The sequence below is a fragment of the Podarcis cretensis genome (genome assembly GCF_951804945.1).
Source record: "Podarcis cretensis genome assembly, chromosome: 9".
In the NCBI taxonomy this organism is placed as follows: domain Eukaryota; kingdom Metazoa; phylum Chordata; class Lepidosauria; order Squamata; family Lacertidae; genus Podarcis; species Podarcis cretensis.
Window position 1 is genome coordinate 19,253,704 of NC_137178.1, and position 23,858 is coordinate 19,277,561.

The following is a 23,858-nucleotide window of genomic DNA, read 5'->3' on the forward strand; positions in this document are numbered from 1 at the left end:
AGAAACATTACATTGGGGGAAATCATTACAGCGAAAAGACCTCTGTTCTCATGGCACTCTGTGCTCCAACCCCTCCCCACTCACAGGGGTCCCAGAAGGGCTTACATTGCGAGTTACTTGGCTATGTACAGAGCATGCAGAGATCGTATTTCCCTCCAGGAATATGTGCTATATAAAATATATTTCTTCATACACAATAAGTCGTTGCTCATAATGTTGGGTATTTTCTAGGACTGAGTCAAAAGTCATTATAGGATTTGGCATTGGGGGAAATCAGACGGTATTTTGGCAACATCAGTCTTTTTAAGCACATTGTATATAGTAAGTGCATGCAGAGGTGTTGTCTGTAATAGTTGAAAATTCATATAAAACAACTAATTGCTGGGTTTTGACTTCCTTCATTTGATCCTAATTTCAGAGTCGTGTGTTGACTATTGAGTGTTACTATAAAACAGTCCTGGCACTCAATACACAATTTACCACTTGGGGGTATCCTCCTATGTGTAGGAAATGAGCTCTGTTCATGTCATGGAAATACTGTTCTACATTTTGTGCTACAGCATTGCATGAGAAGTGAAACAAAAACCGAGGATATTCTTGAAAGCACAAGAGGTGCTGTAGCACTATGCTAACTCACTTGCCGAAATGTTTGCTGAATAGTACCAGCAGTTACTTTCCTTCTGCTCACGTTTCCTTGGATCTAACACAGGGTTAAGTTACTGTTGCCTCTAGATTCGGTGGAGGGCATTACGGTGAAAAAACGCAACCCTATGTTATCACAGCAGTGTCTCCTGGCCTTTCTGAATGTCAGAATATACTGTATTTGTAGTTCAATTTTCCCCTTCTGTGTTAAATCAACTTGCATTGGGGAAGGGATGAGAACAATCATGCTAGCTCTGTTACCATCCACCCTCCATGAGTTGGAAGAATAATTTCTGAAGCAAGGCTCCTGCACTACTAATGAAGGCTTCTTCCATGAATGAGAAGCCTACCATATTGTGGGACACATACACAAGTAGGAAAGGTCCCCTGCTGAAGAAGTCCCCCCCCAAAAAAAATTCATGGAGGGCAATGGGGGCAGATTTAACACACTAGTCTTGCTTCCCCTCTCCTCACGTGTTGGTTTTACATGAGATATATGTGTGAGAGGGAGAGAGAGAAATAAAAAATATATAGGGATATATGCTCATAGTTCATTCTCTTGATAGGTATAACTGTGCAATTAGCAGTCCAGAAGACCGCAGTCTGTTTCGTCGGATGAAAATTAATTATGCAATCTTTGATGAAGGTCACATGTTAAAAAACATGGGTTCTGTTCGCTATCAACACCTGATGACAATTAATGTAAGATTTTTATGCCCTTTACTACTCTTGGTACTTTCTTGTAAATGTTGTCTTAAGTTTTCAAGTATTGTCTCAGTAAAATTGTGTTAAAATGTGCATGAGTTGCATCCTGATTTTTGCTTTACAAAATTAAGCTGTAACTCTAGGCATACCTATCCTGGGTTTATAAGGGTAATGATAAACTGCAGTTAGTTTGAGACTATTTGATTGCTCAACAGTAAAATCATTCTCCTGTTGAAATGTCATTTTGAATAGATGATCTCATTTTATATCTGCTAATGGCTTTCATTTTTTTTTATGAAAATAGGCAAAAAACCGTTTGCTGTTAACAGGGACGCCAGTGCAAAACAACCTTTTAGAACTTATGTCGCTCTTGAATTTTGTCATGCCACGGATGTTCAGTAGTAGCACTAGTGAAATTCGGAGGATGTTCTCTTCTAAAGCAGTAAGTATACTTGAAAAACATTTTTATGACTTGGAATCTTGTACATTTTTCATAATGAGCACTGTCTTTATAACTTACGGTATCCTTGCAGACTACCTAAAAAGTCATTATGTAGTCTTCATGCATACCACCACATAATACCCTTGTTTTGGGCTAGTGGAGCTATAGTAAATGCTTTAGAAATCACAACCATTCACTACAAAACATTCACATTCAGAACATTCCTTTTTATTAAATGGTAAAACTCTTTCTCAGCAAACTTGATCGCATCCACTGTATGCAATTCAGCATATGTTCTTCCTCTCTAGAAAGCAACTGAGGAACACAGTGTATATGAAAAAGAGAGAATTGCACATGCCAAGCAGATAATAAAACCATTCATCCTGAGAAGAGTAAAAGATGAGGTATGTTTGGTGATTTGTTTTTGTTATTTTTAGCCTATACTGGTTGCTTTAGACTAACTTAAATCACCTGAACACAGGTTTCTTTGAACAGGAACAGCCTCCAGCTCAGTACGTGCTGGTTCTAAGTTCAAATGCTTGGTAGCCAAATAATTCAAAATGTTGTTTTCTCCCACCAGGTCCTCAAACAGCTGCCTCCCAAAAAAGATATTGTTGAACAGTGTGAAATGTCTGAGAAGCAGGAAAAGCTATACCAAGATCTGTTCAGCTACTTAAAGAAATCAATTGACAGTCATGGTGCGTTGGTGTTTACATCTTCCTCTGTTCCTTTTATCATATATGGAGCAGAAATACTGAGCTAGTCTATTGTTGTGGGTATATTGATAGAAAATATCCACTGGATATATACATATATATCATTTGTTTTGTAACCCTAGAAAAGAATTCAGAAATGGGCAATGTCATGATGCAGCTAAGAAAAATGGCCAATCATCCTCTTCTTCATCGTCAGTATTATACAGCAGAGAAACTTAAAGTGATGTCAAAACTTATGCTCAAGGTAAGGTGCTGGATTTTAATAATCCAGTAGGCTCTTGGTGCATTTTAATTTGGTTATTAACAAATTGGTATTTGCACCAAATAGTTATTGTTCAACTATGTGTCCTGCATTTGGTAAATTATATCATTTAATGTCTCAAACTATCAGTAGAGAATAGAGAAAGCTTCCTAAGGAAAACATTGCTGGAATTCTAAATGTGTCACAGATTGAGGGATGAAACAAGACAAAGGGTCCAGTTTTATGTGATCTGCCCACACTAGAGGAAACAGATGGGAAACTTTAAAAATAATTTATCTCTGTAAATGAAATTGAATATGTACCAAAAACATGAAAAGCACAAGTAATAGTTAGATGTCATTCAGCAAAATGCAACCAAATAAAAACCAGTAAGGCCAACCCTTTCTCTCCCCCTTCCCCAAGTTACAAGACTAAATAATTTTGTAGCACCTTAAAAACTGACAAATTTATTGAGCATAAACTTTGATGGACAATAGCCTCCTTCCCCAGAAACAAGAAGTTCTAAACTATGTGTGTGTGTAACTAAGGAAGTAAGTATAACATTAAACAATAACACTTTGTATGTGTTCGTTTTCTCTCCCTTTCTCTTCCCACTCACACCCCAGCAAATATCTCACAAGGACCATTCTTCACTTGAGCAGGTGGATAAGGGAGGAGTGAGGCAGTGCACTGTCCCCCTTTTTCTCCTGTGCCACCACTTCATTGTAGAATACAGTTGTTTCTGACCTTCGTTGTAAACTCACATCCTGCTGTTTGGATTATGATTGCTCTTGGGAAGCATGGTTTTCAAGGCATGTGTGGTATACATAGCTAACAAGGCAGGATTTGGCCTTGCCATTTCTTGGTTGCATCACATTTGTACAGAAGTTGACATTCCAAATCCAATCCCTAATCTGCCAGGTCTGAGAAATAATTCTTCAAGAGCTAATTGTACTCATATGAACCACACTGCAGGTAGTTTTATAACTCTGTGTATACAAATGTCACAATCTTTTCTCCAGCTCTAGGATTAGTCCCGATTTTCTGCTGAAAAGACAATCATAACATTTTTGTTATGATTTTTACCTTCCGTGTAGGCACGACACACATGTTTCCCCCCCCCCTTCAAAAAGCAACTATATTATCTAAGAGATGAGTGGGACAGGGAGGTGATTGTTGCCTATTCTTTTGGCTTATTCTTTTTGTTTCTAACATGTTATGACTATTGAATGTATCTAAAATTTTCTAACAGCAGATACACTCAAAAATCCATTAGTAAACTTAGAAAAGAAAACTTGATGAAATATTGGCAATTCCTAAATAGCTTGCTTCATTTTGATTTTTGATTATTTGTTTTAGGAGCCTACACACTGTGAAGCAAACCCTGACCTTATATTTGAAGATATGTCTGTGATGACAGATTATGAATTGCATTTGCTTTGTAAACAGTATGCAAATATTAATGACTTCAAGCTTGAAATGGATCTGATTTTGGATTCGGGAAAATTTAGAACACTAGAGCGCATTTTGTCTGAATTCAAAGAAAAGGTTTGTTCTAAAAGTATATTTTGGACATCCTAGAACATACACACGTCTTACTCATAAATGTGCTGATATCAGTTGTGCTGTGTTTTAATGTCACTAAATCCTGTAGAAAGCTGTTTGAGTGTTAGGCTTGGATGTCAGAAGACTTACCTCAAATTCCTGGCAATATGAGGATGGATGGGAGTCAGAAATAATCCTAGTCAGAGTTCAGAAGTCAGCAGATTCCTTCCCCTCCATCTCCCCACCAACACCTTGGCTTGTAATTAACCCTGGTTAAAGTTCTTGCCTGCTCCCCAATTTACCCCTTGCCTTTATCTGCATAGGGTGGCCTTCTCCAACCTGGTGCCCACTAGATGTCATGGAACTTTTAACTTGCATTATCCCTGACGATTGATCATGCTGACTGGGGCTGTTGGGGGTTGTAGGCCAAAACATCTGGAGGACCCCAGGTGGGAGAAGCCAGCAGGGACTCAGGTTTTCATCCTTCACCCTAAATTGGCACTCCATTGTCCTTGAAGAGTAGGAAGCATACCTATGTAACAAAAATGGACTCAGATATTGTTCAAATATTTGTTGAATTCGTTGGCTGTTGAGTACTCAGTCAAACAAGAAACATAAAGGCTTGTTTTTAAAACACCTGAACTTTCCCGTCTTGAGATCTAAAATACACATTGAGCTGCTGAAACTTGGTACTTCAGATCACAACATATTGTTGTGCTATGTAAGCCAGGGTAAAGTAATTGAATCCTGGGGCATTTTCTCTCTATTCCTGTGTTTCATTGTGAATATACTGGTTGCTCCAAGTATAGTCTTGCCTATGGCTTCAAATCATTACTTAGCACTTGTAAGTTTGCAGCCCGTAAAAAGGCCAGCATTCTGTTTATCTCCCGATTGTTCCGTAGTGTTGAAGAGAATTTGAATCTTACACAAGGTGGCTTTTTGTTCAAGTGCCTGAATTCTGCGGATATGTATAAAACAAACTTTCAGGTGCATGCATGGGTTTTCTCTTAAATACTGCTCTTCCTTCCTTTAGGGTGACAGAGTTGTCCTGTTCAGCCAATTTACTATGATGCTAGACATCCTAGAGGTTCTTCTGAAACATAAGCAGCACCGATACCTGAGGCTGGATGGAAAGACACAAATTTCAGACAGGTAGGTGAAACTTCCACAAGAACACAAGGAAGCATTATCAGGTCCAACTAATAGTCATTTCTGCCTCTATTCGAGCTTGACTCTGGGAAATGCTGGGGATTAGAGGAGATCTATAAAACAGCTCAAGTTAATGAAAAACTCTTGAAGCAAGATTGTGAAAATTTCTTCCCTTCATATAATGCATAGAATGAAAGGAACTGGAAATAATTGCTATAAAGCCTAAAACAAAGATAATAATTACACAGTGCACAGTTGATTGAGCTAACTGTAGACATGCTGTCTGGAAATCATAATATAAATGAGTAATGAGCGCCGAAGCATGGAGCCTATACATGGCTGAATTCTCTGTACCCCGACTAGCAATTGACAGAGCAGTGTTTATTCAGAATGAAGTCCCACTGTGTTCCAGCAGAGTTTACACTCGGGTTAGTGTGCATGGAATTGCAGTCTGAATGTCTGAACTGACTCCATTGAAACGTATTGTATGAAAGGAATATCCGTAGGGTATGATCTAAAATGGTTTGCTTGTGAGCATGCTTGACTTGAGCATACCTGTGTGTGTCAGCTCAAATAGTTGAAGGCAAAACAACAATAGGCTTGTATACTGATGACTGCTTTGCTTTCTCTCTTTTTGGTAGGATACATCTGATAGATGAGTTCAATTCAGATATGGGTATATTTATCTTTTTGCTCTCCACAAAAGCCGGTGGTCTAGGGATTAATCTGACCTCAGCCAATGTGGTCATCCTCCATGACATTGACTGTAATCCTTACAATGATAAGCAGGCAGAAGACCGATGCCATAGAGTAGGACAAACTAGGTAAGTTTTAGTTTATGAGGAGAAACTTTAGTTGCAAGTAAAATAAATTATCCACGATACACTGCATCAAGTATTCTAAATCTTTAGAAGAGATTTTTTTGTGTAGAGGTGTAAGCAAGCTGGTATAACTGGTATATTGTTGGATAAAACTTGAATTCATTTCCCATTAATTTTATATTGGGATATTATTTTTTCACAGAGGTGTACGTGATGAGAGACTTACAGTCTTCATTAAAAATAATTAAAGTGCAAGCACTGTTGTTTTCTGTAGAACTGCTGGAAATTTAAATGGAAATAAAACACTCATGACAAAATCGGGATTTACAGAATTGTATGAACAAACATGTTCTTTTTATTTTATTTTAAGAGAAGTGAAAGTGATACGGCTCATAAGTAAAGGGACTATAGAGGAATCCATGCTGAGAATTAGTCAGCAGAAATTAAAGCTAGAACAAGACATGACAGCAGCAGATGCAGGTAAGCTCTTGCAGCACCATTTTGAATATGCTAAGTAGAAGCAGCTCTGGGCCCCAAACTGTGAGAGAGATCAAAGAAATACAATATTTAGGTTCATTGTGCCAGGAGACCAATGGGGAAGAGAAATGAATAATTTATGGGCAGTTTAAGTTGTGACTTTTTGGATTAAGATGTTAAAAAGTAATGCAAGAAAGCAGAATATGCAGTTAAAGCAATATTTAATTTCACCAATTTGTCAACACATTGCAGCGCTAACAGCTGGTGCAATGGCAGATTCATCACAGTACTTTAAATGTAATGGATGTTGGAAAAGATCTCTTATATTTCTCTTCTTCAGACATACTTCTAAAACATTGTTTTGGAATAAGAATTCTAAAGGACAAGAATTTAATGGGGAAGGAATTTAATGGGAAAACAAGTAGCGTATTGCTGTTTGGACAAACTTGCGAATTCAGTTCCAATGCAACACATTCCTTGTACCTTATTTCCAGAGTAGAAATCTCATGTTGATTAAGGGATATCTGAAGCTTTTCCAAAGGCAGGAGCCTGGGTAATGTGCTCAGTGTAGCATTTTGAATACTAGCCCACTGCTTTGATGGCTTTCTTAAGCATTATACTATACCACTTTTTCATATTAGCTTTTTCACATCTAACTGGATGCTAGATGCTTGCAAGCCAGATATTTACTGTGCCACTTACCATATTGGATCATAGCTTATGCAAGCATAGTATCAGGCTCAGCACAACAGTACAAAACCTAGAGACTTGCATGGTTCGTGTCTCTGGTTTTGCAAGTACATATCCAAGCTACTCTTTACATCATTAGTCCTTAGCCATAATGTAACACCCAAATTGATTTGAGGTCACTTGGACCCCTCACTTTAAGAAGTCAGCAAGGTTGCAGAAGGGGATGGATTATTATTGGTTGCAGGTTTTTTAGCTGTGTAGAATGCTGATTATTTGGTTGCATGAAATGCTTCTTCACAAATACACCTCTGATGCATTCTTTTTTATTCTGCAGGAGAAGAAGGGGCCATTCCAGCAGATATAGCAACGCTATTAAAAGCATCATTAGGTCTCTAATAATAATATAAAGAAAAGTGTTGTAGATATCTTTTTAATTTGAGGGGGGAAATTAAAATGTGGTGCTTCAAGAATTTCTTGTTATTAAAAACATTTGTATGGACATTTATAACTTTTTGTAATTTCCTTGTATTACTCATGGTATAGTTTCTTTTCCTCCCCACTCTGCTACTCCGAAGCAAAAAGTAGAGTTGCCACAAAAATGTAGTGCATAAAATGCCACATAAGCTATCTTACCTATCTTATCCTAGTTTGAACTGAACTGCTAATGCTTAAAATTGTTCCATATTTTTGTAATTATTTCTACCTCCAAATATATATATAGAACCTGTCTATTTCACTGGATGTGTGGGGTTTTTTTTACATGTGCCTTATTTGAAATGCCCATATTGTTTGTCTCTCTGCTTGTTTTTATTTGAAGTACTGTAATGTTTTGTATCAAATTGTTCACAAAATAAAAATTGAACCTTGGCTGATGGTGTTTTGGTAAACGGTTTTTTGAAACCCAGAAGGAGTTTCATTTCATCTGGGAACATAATGTCATCATAAGTTTAAGTTCTTCAAATATACTTTTTATTAACTATGGGAGAGTTGTGCTGAGGTTTTCTGGGCAAGGAACTGGGCAAAGAATTTCAATTGCAGTTGGTTTTAGAAAGTAGTGGACAACAGATCTGTTCTCCAGAAACTTTGAAACTAGTGAATCACATTTTGTTTTGATGTCTTGTACAGATTAGTTTGTCTATAGATTATATAATAACATTTACTGACTTTTATTGTTTATACATAGTTATATTGTGGATAAAAACTTCCTTGAATTTTGTTGGGAATAAACAAGATTATGATAATTGTGAAGTGCTTAAAATGTTAGGTTGCTTTACAAAATACATAAAAAGGACAGGTTATACCCAGTGGGTTTGCAAGCTAATCTAAATATATGTTGTTACCAGGCTCCTATCTTTTCATTGCATGGATATGTCTCTTCCCAATTTCTTCCTCCTTCCACAGCCCCAATATCTCAGTCACTAATTATTTTCTTTATTTATGATATGTATTATCCCACCTTCAGAACCATATGAGACCTGCATAAGTCCACAAGGCAGCTTACACATAAAAACAGTGTTAGGAATATGAACAATAACTAACAGAACTCCCCATGACACATCAACTCACAAAACTTGTCAGCATGTCAAAACTTGGATAGCAAATATGCTGCCCTTCAGATTTTATTGGACTGTGGCTCCAGCCAACATGGGCAGTGATCAGAAATTATGGGAGTTGTAGTACAACAAGGCAATAAGTTTTCTGCCTTTGTTGTAATCCAACAACATATTGGAGGAGTGGGAGGAGACAAATTCTGTATAGGAAAGCTTTTTAATTTTTATTATGTTTTTCTATATGGTATGTTGGAGGCTGTCCAAAATGGCTGGGGCAACCCAGTCAGATGGGCGGGGGCACAAATAATGAAATTATTATTATCCCCCAAACTCTTGAAAACAAAATTGTGTCTCCCAACCTTTGGGCTGATGTTTGAAAAGGCCCTGATCAATTTCACCAGCCACAATGGGCAGGGTTCAAGAGGGCACAACTCCACAGCCCCTTGTCCATAGCATTGGGCCTCATAAACTAAAATTGACCCCACAGAGTTAAGGAAGACATAGCAATGGACACCTCTGCTTGAATTGGAACCATATTGGTAGCACATAAATTGCTCTGAAGTCAAGCAACTTCATCCTGAAAATTATGAAGCAAATTATCTCAGCAGGCTTCTGTTGGCTCCAGAGGCACATCTCCACCAACAGGTGAGACCAGATTCCAGTTGACCTGCAAAAGCGTTGCTGGACTGTTACTTGAGGACCCATTAGAGGCCATGAAAAAAAGAATTATTCGCTGCCCTTATTGATGCTGTAAACAGTGCTTGTTGGGCCTTGGAAGCAAGTTCTACCCCACCAGTGCTCTAGCTGTCATCCATCTTGTTTTATCACACAGAATTCACTAGAATACCAGAGGGCATTGTGGACTCTACAGCACTGGAGAAGGTCACTCAAGAGTGATTGTGTCAATAGTCCTTCAGAACTCACCATTCCACAGTGAGATGAGAGCCTCAACTGGATCACCTCTTTCTACTGGAAAATCTCCCAGAGCATTCAGTGATCCATCATCTTCTGTATGTCTCTGAGCACAGGCCATCTTAATTGGTCCTCCACTCTTGCAGAAGGAACAGTTTATGAAGAGGGAACCATCTGCAAAAGGCATCCACGTGAAGTCCCCCAGGACGCTTCCGGCTGTGTGCAAAACAAACCTTGTTTCTCTCACTGGTTACACCATAACTCCTAATGTCATGGTGGAATGCATGCAGAAGGCTCCGGGTTAAATTCCCAGTGTCTCCAGTTTAAAAAATTAGGCACCTGGTGTTGAGAGAGACCCTAGAGAGCCACTGCTAAAGTATACAACACTGGCTGAAATGAACATATAATACGACCTCTTGTAAGGCAGTTTTTTACATGTCAAAAACACAATATATAGATGAATGTCTGAGCTGTCAATTATTGTCTTTCAGGTCACAAACTGAGCCCAGATAATTTTTTCCTTTTTCTTCCGGAAATTTGCTTGTATATGGCTGACCAATGCTGGTCTCACTGAATGAGAGGAACCAGGCTCTAGATTAGGAAAGAAGATCCTCCTTAATTCTTCAGTGCAGTGTAACCCTTGCCCTTGATTCACATGGCCATACACGCACAGGAATATCTCCACATATTCCCCTGCCAAACAAATGGTTCGTAAAATGACCCTGGGGCAGTGTGGGAGAGGCCTGGCTTCAAAAATTCTACAAGATGCTCATTGCAAAATGCTACAAAATGTGGCCAGCTTCATTTCTCCCAGAAGGTGGCAGCATTGGAAGTAAAGTGAAGGAGGTCAATGGGAAGAAAGTGGAATTAATTTGCAAAAAGAAAGGGAGATGGTCAAGGGTGGTGAGAGGTGTAATCGAAAACATCTAGGAGGTACCAGTGTGTGGACTGTGATCATAGGAAGATGACTGAGGGCAGCCACCACTTATACCAATCTTCACCAGTCTGGTGCCTTCCAGATATTTGGGGCTCTGACTACCATGGCTATGCTGGCTGGTGCTGATTGATGCTGTAGTAGTCCAAACCATCTGGAAGACACCAGCTTGGTAATGTTGCAATTCAGTATTTATTTACTGCTTGTAATGTATGAGCACGGGACGCAGGTGGCGCTGTGGGTTAAAGCCTCAGCGCCTAGGGCTTGCCGATCGAAAGGTCGGCGGTTCGAATCCCTGCGGCGGGGTGCGCTCCCGCTGCTCGGTCCCAGCGCCTGCCAACCTAGCAGTTCGAAAGCACCTCCGGGTGCAAGTAGATAAATAGGGACCGCTTACCAGCGGGAAGGTAAACGGCGTTTCCGTGTGCGGCTCTGGCTCTGGCTCTGGCCAGAGCAGCAATGTCACGCTGGCCACGTGACCCGGAAGTGTCTCCGGACAGCGCTGGCCCCTGGCCTCTTAAGTGAGATGGGCGCACAACCCCAGAGTCTGTCAAGACTGGCCCGTACGGGCAGGGGTACCTTTACCTTTACCTTTAATGTATGAGCTCTTGGGCTTCCTTTAGTCTCCTGACTTTGATCCTTGGAGGGTGGGGCCGGAGGCAAAGGTGGGGCGGAGCAATATCTGCAGGTTTTGCCTTTGAAAATTAGGCTAGTCTTACACATACTTCTCCTTTCTCCATCCAGGCAAGCAAGAGGGATGGCTAGAGCTCAACGAAACATCAATTAGGCAAAAACGCTCCAGGTGGGTGCAAAGCAGACTTGCTGAGAGGTGTGGCCTGGGGAAGGGGTGTGTGGCTGAAGAAGTGTAGCCTGGAGTCTCGGGGGTCAGACAGAGAAGACTGAAGGGCCACATTTGCCGCCGCCCCAGCAGAGGTAGAGTCTTGCCAGAACTACTATATGCCTTATATATGTACTGTATTTTTCGCCCTATAGGACGCACCGTCCCATAAGGCGCACCTAGTTTTTTTGGGGGGAAATAAAGGGGGGAAAATTATTTCCCCCCCAGGCGCGGGGCTGGGGCGGGGGAAGTCCGAGCTTCCCCCGACCCCAGCCCCCAAACAGGCAGCTCTCTGCAAGCCGTGGGAGCCCAGCGCTGGCTCCCGCTGCTTGCTGAGAGGTCCGCGAAGCCTGGAGAGCAAGAGGGGTCGGTGCGTACTGACCCCTCTCGCTTTCCAGGCTTCAGCGAAATCCTGCATTCGCCCCATAGGACGCACACACATTTCCCCTTCATTTTTGGAGGGGAAAAGGTGCGTCCTATAGGGCGAAAAATACGGTATTTTGTCTCTGATCGCCTCTCACTGTGAATGCTTCTTTCAGCCTGACCTATATTAGAACTCAATTACTAGCATATCCTCCCCCACCTCCTTTCTTTACCTTCCCGCCTCCTTTCTCCCTCTTTCACATTCCTTTAGCACTGCTGCGATCTTTCCCCTTCGGTGTCCCACTTTCCCGGCTTTCCCCTCCCTTTCAGCATGCTCATCGTTCTGATCCTCCTGACGTGAGTTGCTGTGCCCCCCACTCCCCTTTTGTCTGCATTAAAGCCGTTTTAATAAGGTGGGCAGAGGTTAAGCCAGCAGAGGTCACGTCCATGTTAAAGCACTCACGTGGGCCCCAAAGCCTCATTCACTAATGGTGCAATCCCAGCAGAGTAGAAAATGGGGGGGGGGGGAGAGAGACGACTGTTAAGTGTGTGTTTTCCACCTCCCTAGTGTGCAGAAATAATGCTTCATTGCCGCGCCCTCTTTACCTTCCCCTGCATGCAAAGACAGGCTCCGGCAGATTGAATGGGCGAGACCAAAAGTGGGTCCAACTGTCAAGAAGGCGGTTTCTGCATCTGCTGCAGAGAGAAGTGAGGGGCAGATGGGACTCGTCAGCCTCGGAAAGTAGCCCATCTAGGGGATGGAAAACTCATCCTAACGCTCCACTGCCTTGCAGGACCGCTTCAGGAGAAGAAAAGGCAAAGGACTAAACACTACACAAATCCAGAGTGGAGTCCCTAAGATGGTTCGATGGCACCTTGTATGCCTCCTTCCGGCAACTCCAAGCTGGTGCCAACCAAATTGCTCTACTTTCCTTTAGACCACCTTGGTGAGGCTGAGAGGGGGAGTTTTGTCGTCTGGGCAGCCTAGGCCCTCCACACACACTGCCCATGTTTGTCCTGGGGAGGTCACTTCACCGCTGCTAACACAGCTGTTTGTCTTCAGCCCTGGAGGTGCATCTCCACCCCCATCTCCCTTATGAACCACCCCAGATCCTGTGATCATCATCTGTGGCTCTTCTTCGTGTGCCTCCTCCATGGGAAGTCCCAGGGGAGAGGGGAACAATACCAGAACAGGCCTTTTGTGTAGTGGCTCCCTGTTTGTGGAATGCTCTCCCTACAGAGGCTCACCTGGTGCCTTTATTACATAACTTTAGACACCAGGCCTGGGGCTGATTCAACAATCTATGGCCTTTAAAACTGTTGGGAGGTGGTATTATTTTTGTTTGCAGCTAGATTATGTATAGGGACGCGGGTGGCGCTGTGGGTTAAACCACAGAGCCTAGGGATTGCCGATCAGAAGGTTGGCGGTTCGAATCCCCACAATGGGGTGAGCTCCCGTTGCTCATTCCCTGCTCCTGCCAACCTAGCAGTTCAAAAGCACAAAGTGCAATTAGATAAATAGGTACCACTCCAGCAGAAAGGTAAACGGCGTTTCCGTGCGCTGCTCTGGTTTGCCAGAAGTGGCTTAGTCATGCTGGCCACATGACCCAGAAGCTGTATGCCAGCTCCCTCGGCCAATGAAACAAGATCACCGCCACAACCCCAGAGTCGTCCACGACTGGACCTAATGGTCAGGGGTCCCTTTACCTTTTTAGGTTATGTATATTTGTGCCTTTCTATTGCAAACAGCTCTGTGATCCTTGGATGAAGGGCAGTATAGAGATTTAATAAGTAGCAATAACCTCTGTCTCCAGATCCTACTGCTGTGGCATTGCCAGGGTCTCCTAGGTCCCAGGTTGGGGCCCTGAAATCTGAGGGTCTGGGATGCTAACCCTAAACTCACATGTGGTATTAATTCTTACTTGGAAGCAATGGGTGGGATAGCCGTTCAGGTAAGTAAGTAAGTAAGTAGAACATTTCACCCCACCCTCAGCACTGCATCATTGTGCATTGGTTGGGCATGGCTCTCTGCTATGAGCAGCTGTTCACATTCAGAGGCTCTGTGACCAGGACGGTGTGGCCTCAGCCTTTTAAAGTGAGTTTATTTGTTGTAGTTTTATTAAGTGAAACTAGTGCTTGAGCCTTCTCTGTTTTATAGTATATTCTGAAGGCAAAGCAGATGCTCTGCCACTGAACTTCAGCCTTTCCCAAAGCATTGGAAGGCACCAGGTGGGAAGAGGCTGCATCATAATCTGGACACATCAATGCAAGAGTACTCCTGGTACATGTTTTCTTCACCACTAACCCATAAATGCTTATTTCAAGGCAAAATGGTAAGATGGAGCCAGCAGAAGCGCTGTAGAGGTGGCAGGCTGTTGTGAGGAAAGGGCAAGGAGAGCTGCAAGGAAAAGAGTTAGTTATTTACCTGGGCGTCAGATGCTGATTCTCTTAAGATTTGCCTGCTTCTCACTATGGCAGAATGAATTATCATCACGCAGAAATTGCCACTCTCTGCAACTTTGCCTTTGGGCATATCAAACACACTTGGCAGCTCTTCTGTATCTCCTAAGAAAGACTGTTAAGTGGTGGGGTTTTTTTTAAGATCCCACAATAGCAAGGGAGAAGATATGCAGCCCCCGGATCCATTTTTTAAAATGGGAGTTATTGGGAGTCAAGTGTCATGAGCCAGGAATCGGCTTCACCTGCTGAGTAGCAGCCTGAAGGAGCAGATCAGCTGATCAGCCTTCTTGCTCCTGATGTGAACCAGCTGGCTCCAGCTTTCTTAAGGAAGGTTTCCAGCCTCAGTCAGTTGCTGGAAACGACATTCATTGTTCCTATCCAGACTTTGCTGCTTCTTCCTTCTCATGACCTTGGACCCTCGGCTTTCTTGACCCCCGGATCGTCTGACTACGTGAACTGAGATACACCTGACCTTAGGACTGGACTAAAGCTTGCATGCGGACTCTGCCTCCAGGCAAGTACCCCCTGAGACTCGGCTGGTTGGCTGGCCGCACAGGACTGTGACATAAAGTCTATGAGGAACTCATTTCCCATTCTCTTCTATACTTTTTCAAGCTACATACAAGCTGAGAGCTATGAATAGAAAACACTTGAGAGAGTACAGCTCTCTCCCAGCTCCTTGGATGGGGCCCACATTGCTTCGTCCAAGGAAGATGTTCCAAGCATTTTCATTTCTCTTTTTGCTTGCCTGCCCAAAGGCATGTCCTTTATATCATTCTGCGTCTGGTTCTCTCTTGTTGAATCCCACTGGGTTTCGAAGGGACATTTCCCATGTTCCCTTCCTTTCATTTTCAGGTTGTTCTCAGGTACAGAGTGGGCCTTTGGGATGGCACCATTTTAAGAGCTGCAATGTGTGAATACTAAACATTATCACCAAAGGCCACTTGATTGCAAAGGCAAATTCCAGTTGGAAACTTGAAAGAAGTTTCTCAGCTGTCATAAATCTGTAGAATGGGATGGCGAACATATGCAGAATGAGGGCCACATTCTCTTCTGAGGGCTGAGTTGCCAATGAAAATGGTGGAGTCAGAGAAAATGTGAGTGGAGCAATGGATGCAGCTCTTATCTTATCTTTGTATAATCCAGCCATGCAAATCATACCCTCCAACATTTCTCTGATGAACATATGAACGTCCTAAGTGCAATGTTTCAGGATCAAATCAGAAACTGAGACTGCTTCTGTAAATCTGGGACTGTCCCTGGAAAGTAGGGACACTTGGAGGGTCTGTGCAAATGTCAGAGGTTTTTACACACACACACACACACACACACACACACACCTCCCTCCATTCAGGCAAACAAAAGACATTATCACAGTTCCTTCAAAAATTTCAGATTTTGCAGTGAGGGTTGTGGACTGGTGAACATGGCCAGGGTCTTCTAAATCTAACCAGACAAGCATCAAGGAACACCAGAAAAATTCTTCAGGGCATTGAACTAGACACCAAAATGCAAGGGTGAGTAATTTAAAGAACAACAAAAGAACCTGTTCCCCAAAACATCACTTTAATGAGATTCTTATTAACAACAGGGGGTTCAAAAAAGATGCAAGATGACAGCCAGCCTCTTCCTTAGGCTGTGGAGAAAAGCTGCACAGGGCTGATTCAGCCAATTCCCCTTCTTTCTCCACAGCCAAGGGTAGGCCTTTTGGGGGAAATGTCACCTTTAATTGCATTTTCCGCTCTTGCAAATTAGTTCCTACAAACCATGTTTGTTTATGCTGCAGCCATCATTAGGAACAAACAATCCCTAATTGTCAGAGCACCCAAAAGGCAGCTTTTTCACAAAATTTCAGGCAATTAAAAGGTCATCCATACTTGGAAAGGAGAAAAGAAAAAAAATATAGTTTATTAGGGTTGCCATATTTCAAACAGTTGTTGAGATTTTTTGGGGCAAAATTGCCAAAAAAGAAGCCGGTTTTGAGCTATGTTTATGGGGAAAGACACTGCTGATGACATGAGCTGCCATAGGTCTGGATTATCCTGAACATTTTGCTGATTCCTGCCTGGACACTGGTGCCAAATGCAGTATTCTGGATGTGTCTGGGAAATTCCGGACGTATGGCAACCCTAAGTTTATTTTTATATAGCATATGTCTTTAAAGGTATTGTAAAAAAGGTCTTGCTCCCACTCATTTGGAGGACAGAACTCTGTGGTTACCTCTTTGACTGCATTCACACTCAATTACTCTGCATCCAGTGCCCTTCTAATGTTTATTTAGAAGGGGGTGTACTCACAACATTAACCACAATCCACATCTATCCTACTTTTAACTTCTATGATTTGATGAATCGTCAAACCAGCTTTGATCTGAATTTAAAAAAGGTAAACCTAGCTGTGTCTTAAGCTGCTTTGATTCTTAGCACAATTTTGTTTTAACATGTAATTAGCTGTCGTGTTAGGGGTGTTAGGAGATTGAGATTGCTGGAAGAAATATCAACAACCTCAGATATGCAGATGACACAACCTTGATGGCAGAAAGTGAGGAGGAATTAAAGAACCTTTTAATGTGGGTGAAAGAGGAGAGCGCAAAATACGGTCTGAAGCTCAACATCAAAAAAATGAAGATCATGGCCACTGGTCCCATCACCTCCTGGCTAATAGAAGGGGAAGAAATGGAGGCAGTGAGAAATTTTACTTTCTTGGGTTCCATGATCACTGCAGATGGTGACAGCAGTCACAAAATTAAAATATGCCTGCTTCTTGGGAGAAAAGCATTGACAAACCTAGACAGCATCTTAAAAAGCAGAGACATCACCTTGCCAATAAAGGTCCATATAGTTAAAGCTATGGTTTACCCAGTGGTGATGTATGGAAGTGAGAGCTGGACCATAAAGAAGGCCGATCGTCGAAGAATTGATGCTTTTGAATTATGGTGTTGGAGGAGACTCTTGAGAGTCCCATGGACTGCAAGAAGATCAAACCTATCCATTCTGTAGGAAATCAGCCCTGAGTGCTCACTGGAAGGACAGATCGTGAAGCTGAGGCTCCAATACTTTGGCCACCTCATGAGAAGAGAAGACTCCCTGGAAAAGACCCTGATGTTGGGAAAGATTGAGGGCACAAGGAGAAGGGGACGACAGAGGACGAGATGGTTGGACAGTGTTCTTGAAGCTACCAACATGAGTTTGACCAAACTTCAGGAGGCAGTGGAAGACAGGAGTCCATGGGGTCACGAAGAGTCAGACATGACTAAACGACTAAACAACAACAGCAAAAGTACCTCTGGTGTTCCTTCTAGGGTAATTTGTCCATCATGTGTCCCCACCCTGCACTCAGCTCTCACCTGTGGCTCCTAGAAGCTGTCAGTATGCAGCAGCAACCACACCTTGGGAACTTGGCTTCAACTGGCCTGTTAAACCAGGTGAGGGTGGCTGATGAGTCTCAAACCCTGCATGAGTTACGGACTTCCCTGCATGCGAAGACAGGCTCTGGTGAATTGAGTGGATGAGACCAATAGTGGGTCCCATGGTCATGAAGGCAATTTATGCACATGCTACAGAAGGAAGTGGGACTCATCAACCTGGGAAGGTAGTTCATCTAAGAGAATGAAAACGCTGATCCTAAACCTTCACTGCCTTGCGGGCTATCTCCGAGAGAAGAAAAGGCTAAGGAGTAAACTCTACACAAATTCAGAGTGGAGTCGCTAAGACAGTTGGCTGGTGCCTCATACTCCTCCTCAGTGCTGCTAATGCAGCGGCTTGACTTCACCCCCATAGGCACACTCCATTGTCTGTCTTGGCAAATGAATGCCAATATGTAATTAGCTATCCTTGTAGGGTAACCGCTTGCACATCACCCAAAAAGGGGACAACAGGAGACGTGGATTTGCATAAAATGGGGACTTACCAATTAATGTGCTTTGATGCACATTCATAAATAGTTATTCTAAATAGAAATGCAATGCATGTGACTATAGTAGGGAAAACTGTGGCCAGATGATCTGTATGCCTTCCAATCTGCTATGCAGGTGCTGTTGATGGGCAACCTCAAAGTTTCTGTTTTCTATACCCCTTCATATTTTTAAATCAGGCCTGGATCACCCCAGTGGAGGGTGGTCCATAAGGGTGAATGGCACACTGCCCAACTCACTCTGCTGACAGCCCCAATCTGTTTTCCTTCGACCATAGAAGCAGCCTACAGGGTGGTGATGTCTGTCAGCTTCCTCCTCCTGTTTTAGTTCTGCCCTCATAGATCTTAGCAGGCAGGAGTATGGGGACAAAGAAGAATAAGTTGGTTCTGTCTCTCATTGGCTGTGGCTGCGCCTATTGTTGGTCCCAGTTGGCATTGGCCATCACTGAATTTAACAGCCTTTCAAATAGAGAACTGTCTTCTGTAAAGCAAGGCACTTGTTCACTCAATACCACATTTATCTGTTCACTGCTAAAGCTCAGATGGTTTCATATGCTAGTATTAACATGCAGAAATGCATGTTAGTGATGTTGCTAAGCTTGTAATCGCTTGATTTGACATGTGACCTATCAGCTTGTAATGCCGTGCTATATTGCTGCTGGGGTTCAGCGAGGTCAAAAACAAGTAATATAATCAACAGTGGGCTGGTGTTCAGGTTCCAGAGTAGATAGATAGACAAGGATTCAAAAAGCCAGAAGTCAGCTTCCATAGAAGCAGATATTAACCCATGGACAAGTTGCCCAGACTGAGGAACAAAGTCAGGAGCAGCAGTTATATAAAGCCAGGCAGGTTGTTATTAGTTCCTCAGGATACCTGATCAGGCAAGACTAATATGCTTTAGTAAACCTCTGCCCATTACGTGGGCGTTGTGAAATAAATAGCAGACAAATAACTTACTCAGCCTTAAAGGTACTCTGGTGGTGCTGGGAGTAAGATACCTAAGCATTTTGGGGAAGAGCTGTGGCTCAGTGGTAGAGCATCTGCTCTGTATGTAGAAAGCCCCCAAATCACCCCCACCCCCCAAAAAAAACTCCATGTACGACTAAGAATATTCCCTTTCTGAAACCTTGGAAAGGCATTGGCAGTCGGTGCAGATAGATGGTACTGAGCTCAACTGGTCTGACAGTGTCCTATGTTATTATTCCCCATTTTGATTCTCCTGGTGCCTTATTGTTACAAAATGGACTATCATTTCTCCTAGAAGTAGAATTAAGTGGCAGAGATGCCCAAACCTGGCAGCTTTCTAAATAAATGTGCAGGCCTTATTTTTTTTATTGTTGAACAAATGCTTTGACAAAACGCTCAGTCACCACAAAACTAGAAACCAGCTGCTCTGTAGATCATGTAGAAAAAAATATTTAATGTAACCTCACCCAAACTCTAGTTTGGAATCAGACCACCCAATGAAGCAACCCTTTCTTTGGTGAATGTCTTTTCTATTTAGGTCAGTTCCCTTGACTATTTCTTGAAAATACTCTGTATTGTCCCCAACTGAGGGCAAGAGCCCTCTTATTCCCAAGAAGAACAGCCTTAAAATACTGAAAATAGAAAGTGGTCTCACTGGTTCACCCCAAATGTCTGGAAGAATAAGAATGTGGATGGGGAAAATTTATCCTTCCCTCATAACAATAGAACTTACGAACATCCAATAAATGTTGGAAGATTCGGGACAGATAAAGGAAAGTACTTCTTGCAGTGCGGGCAGGTGTGGGGGACTCCCTGGTCCTGAATGGGGTAACTGTGCCCCTGAAGGACCAGGTGCGCAGCCTGGGAGTCATTATGGACTCACAGCTGTCCATGGAGGCGCAGGTTAATTCTGTGTCCAGGGCGGCTGTCTACCAGCTCCACCTGGTACGCAGGCTGAGACCCTACCTGTCCACGGACTGTCTCACCAGAGTGGTGCATGTTCTGGTTATCTCCTGAAGTGAAGGCACAAGACAGGTGTTGATCATCATGTGAGCTGCGCACAGGTGGGCTGAAGCGAGCTGCCGACCAGTCCTGTGGAGCCTCCTTTTATGCAAGCTAGGCAGATACATTTTGGCCTGTGACCTTTACACATCTTCCATCCCGAGATCGTGGGGTGGTACAAAGCTATTTTGGCACCTGTTTCCACAGCGTCATTTTCCCCTTGCACAGTGTATGACGAAGGAGACGAAAGGTTTCAGGGACAAAGGTAACAGACAGGACACCGCTGACTGCTGAGACCGCAAAAGGTCAGACATAGGGAATGATGTTCCAGACAGCTGTGGCTTGTCTGGGGGGGGGGGGTTGCCCTGCACCCGAAGGTCACGTGTGCCAGCAGACTGTGGCTGCCTGCTGGTGGGGAGGTGTGCTCCCTCCGGACCCCACTCCCCACTCCGCGATATCCCTACATCTCCCACTTGAACTACTGCTACGCACTCTATGTGGGGCTGCCTTTGAAGGTGACCCGGAGACTGCAATTAATCTAGAATGCGGCAGCTAGACTGGTGACTGGGAGTGGCCGCCAGGACCACATAACACCGGTCCTGAGAGATCTGCATTGGCTCCCAATACGTTTCTGAGCACAATTCAAAGTGTTGGTGCTGACCTTTAAAGCCCTAAATGGCCTTGGTCCTGTATACCTGAAGGAGCGTCTCCACCCCCATTGTTCAGCCCGGACACTGAGATCCAGCGCTGAGGGCCTTCTGGCAGTTCGCTCACTGCGAGAAGTGAGGTTACAGGGAACCAGGCAGAGGGGCTTCTTGTTAGTGGCGCCCACCCTGTGGAACACCCTCCCATCAGATGTGAAGGAAATAAGCAGCTATCTTATCTTTAAAAGACATCTGACGGCAGCCCTGTTTAGGGAAGTTTTTAATATTTAACGCTGTATTCGATTGGGAGCTGCCCAGAGTGGCTGGGGAAACTCAGCCAGATGGGCGGGGTATAAATAATAAATTATTATTATTACTATAGAGCTCATTCCTACAGGAGGCTGTGATGACCACCAACTTGGATGGCCTTTAAAGGGGATTAGACCAATTCATGGAAGATAAGGCTATCTGTAGTTACTAGCCATGACAACTATGTTCTACCAGCACTAAGGCAAAGAGGCTCTGAATGCCAGTTGCTGAGAATCACACATAGGGAAGAGCACTGTTTTAGGCTTCCTACAGGTACCTGGTTTGCCACTGTGAGAACAGGATGCTGTGCTAGATGGGCCTTTGGCCTGATCCATCACGACTGCCTATGTTCCCAGTAATTAGGTAAGCTATATCAATGGAACCTGCTTCCAAATAAGTGTACTTAGTCTGGCTGAGTTTCCATCTAACTAGTGTCACCATGCCTAGAGAACGCAGAAAGTTTCAGCAAGTACCAGTAAGATTTACTTTGGTGGCAAAAATCAAGCCCCCACACCCCTATGTCTGATGTCGAAGGCTGAAGCAAAAAACAAAAACCAGCCCACTCATGAAATTCCTGACCATTTTCTTTACTCAGGCAACTGCTGTGTTCAATTTCTTTAAATTCCTGCTTTTCCCAGACACATTTATTGGCCTTACTTCAGACAACAGCTTTCTATTTCGATGGGTAATTCCAGTTTCATAACTATATATGTTTTTTTCTTATGAACCTCTCCAGGTAACTGAAATAGCACACTACTGGGAGTCACAAATTGTAGCTGCACATTTGCCAAAGAGACAGGACCTGGAAAAGTGTGGGGTGGGCTTTGTAGTTTTTGCTATAATGGCCACAAAGCCAATTTCTGCCATTACATAAACAAAGTGCTGCTGTGTTCCTTAATGGGTTTGTAGTTCAGAATATGCATTGAAAACCATTTCAAAATCACTACTGAAAAGATCTTAACAAGCCTGCTCACTTCTTTGACTATATGTAGGAACGCAGAAAGATGCCTTATACCAATTCAGATCTCTAAATCGTTATCCAGGGTTTCAAGTGGGGGGACATTTCCAGCCCTACCTGGAGGTGCCAGGAATCTGTTGCATAGAAAATAGATGCTCCATCACTGAGCCACAGTCCTGATCCAAAGGACTGTTTGACCTGACAGTCTAAACTCTAAAGAAATGCCCAAAATGTGATAAAAAGGTTTTTTACTTTAAAATTTCCACTTAGGCTGAAATTTGAAAAGGGGGGGGGGGTCCGAAGATGGAGGGACTGAGCACCCTGCCAGACTTATTGTCAGCACAGGAGAACTGAGGGCCAATAGCCATTCTTGCATCCCTCTTTCCTTTTTCGGTGGTTTCCTTTTTTTCCCTTGTACAGTTTCCCTCCCATTGGTATCCATCAGTTGGGAAAACAATTATGGCAGCTCCAGGGATGGTGTCATTTGTTCCTTGTTCCAGGGGAAATGGGAAGGCTGTGGATTCCACAGGCTGGCACCACCACTAAAAAGGCCCTCTCTCCATCTAGCTACCAGTAATGGATCACTTCTTGTATAGCAAAAATAAAAATAAATCCCCAAAGCACCTGCATGATAGAAAATACTCAGAATACCAGGATGAATGAATTTCCTACAGATCTACACAGTCAAACTCCAGGAGCTTCAATATGGAGCCTTCTCCTTACTATGAAAAATGCCAAGCTAGTCAATAAAAATTTGTGAGTCATTCAAATTTATTTTCCAAAAATCACCAGTCATCACAAAAGCTAAGCAAGCAACCAACAAAACAAATTTGGGTCAGAGTGATGCACATCAATTTATTTCCTTCCTGAATTTAGCAGAACTGAAATGAACAGTTGCAAAATTATGGAACACAATATATTTTCAGCAGTTGATGTCAATACTTGTCTTCTAGCTTCAATACATTGAATTTGGAATTGAAATACAGGCTGTGGGAATCATGTCAAAGCTCAGCAGACCAGTTCTATCAACCTCTCTCCTCAGAAGTAAAAACCAAAAAGAATCTTGTGGCACAATGAAGATTAACAAATTTATGATGACATAAGCTTCATGGACTAGAGTTTGTTGGATGCATAAACCTTAGAGCCCCTCAGCAGTGCAACTCTCATTTAAAAATGGTCAAAATTAGAGTGAGTGAGAGAGAGAATTTCTCAGTCAACATGAAGTGCAATGCATAAAAAATCTCTCCTGAATGTAGGTGTCAAAGCACTTGCTCAGTCAAGTACATCTAAATGCTTGTTTACTTCCCATTTAGTGTTTTTTAAAAAACTGTTTCCAATGGGGAATCTGCAGAGATGCTGTTCATATCCTTTTTTTACAAATGTACTTCCCATGCATTTCAAAGATTTCCTATAGTAAATTTGCAGTTAAACAGACTGCAGAGAGAGAGAGAGATCTGCTTTTTAATGGATTCACATAATAATGACCATAATTCATATTAAGGTAAAGGTAAAGGTACCCCTGCCCGTACGGGCCAGTCTTGACAGACTCTGGGGTTGTGCGCCCATCTCACTTAAGAGGCCAGGG

General features: G+C 42.8%; 1 protein-coding gene and 1 long non-coding RNA gene across 4 annotated transcripts in view; one reads left to right on the forward strand and one right to left on the reverse strand.

Moving 5' to 3' along the window:
* The window catches only part of SMARCAD1 (SNF2 related chromatin remodeling ATPase with DExD box 1), a 44,093-nt gene extending 35,798 nt beyond the window's left edge, over nucleotides 1-8,295 (forward strand). For both annotated transcript variants that reach the window (XM_079990759.1, XM_079990760.1), the window contains 10 exons: nucleotides 1,209-1,344; nucleotides 1,652-1,789; nucleotides 2,098-2,193; nucleotides 2,370-2,487; nucleotides 2,628-2,749; nucleotides 4,106-4,294; nucleotides 5,325-5,443; nucleotides 6,082-6,264; nucleotides 6,632-6,741; nucleotides 7,763-8,295. In XM_079990759.1, the coding sequence (XP_079846885.1) occupies nucleotides 1,209-1,344; nucleotides 1,652-1,789; nucleotides 2,098-2,193; nucleotides 2,370-2,487; nucleotides 2,628-2,749; nucleotides 4,106-4,294; nucleotides 5,325-5,443; nucleotides 6,082-6,264; nucleotides 6,632-6,741; nucleotides 7,763-7,824 (1,273 nt within the window). In that variant the 3' untranslated portion in view covers nucleotides 7,825-8,295. The remainder of the gene's footprint in view (nucleotides 1-1,208; nucleotides 1,345-1,651; nucleotides 1,790-2,097; nucleotides 2,194-2,369; nucleotides 2,488-2,627; nucleotides 2,750-4,105; nucleotides 4,295-5,324; nucleotides 5,444-6,081; nucleotides 6,265-6,631; nucleotides 6,742-7,762) is intronic.
* LOC307224435 overlaps nucleotides 1-23,858 on the reverse strand; it is a 173,692-nt gene that overhangs the window by 58,419 nt on the left and 91,415 nt on the right. The window lies entirely within an intron of this gene.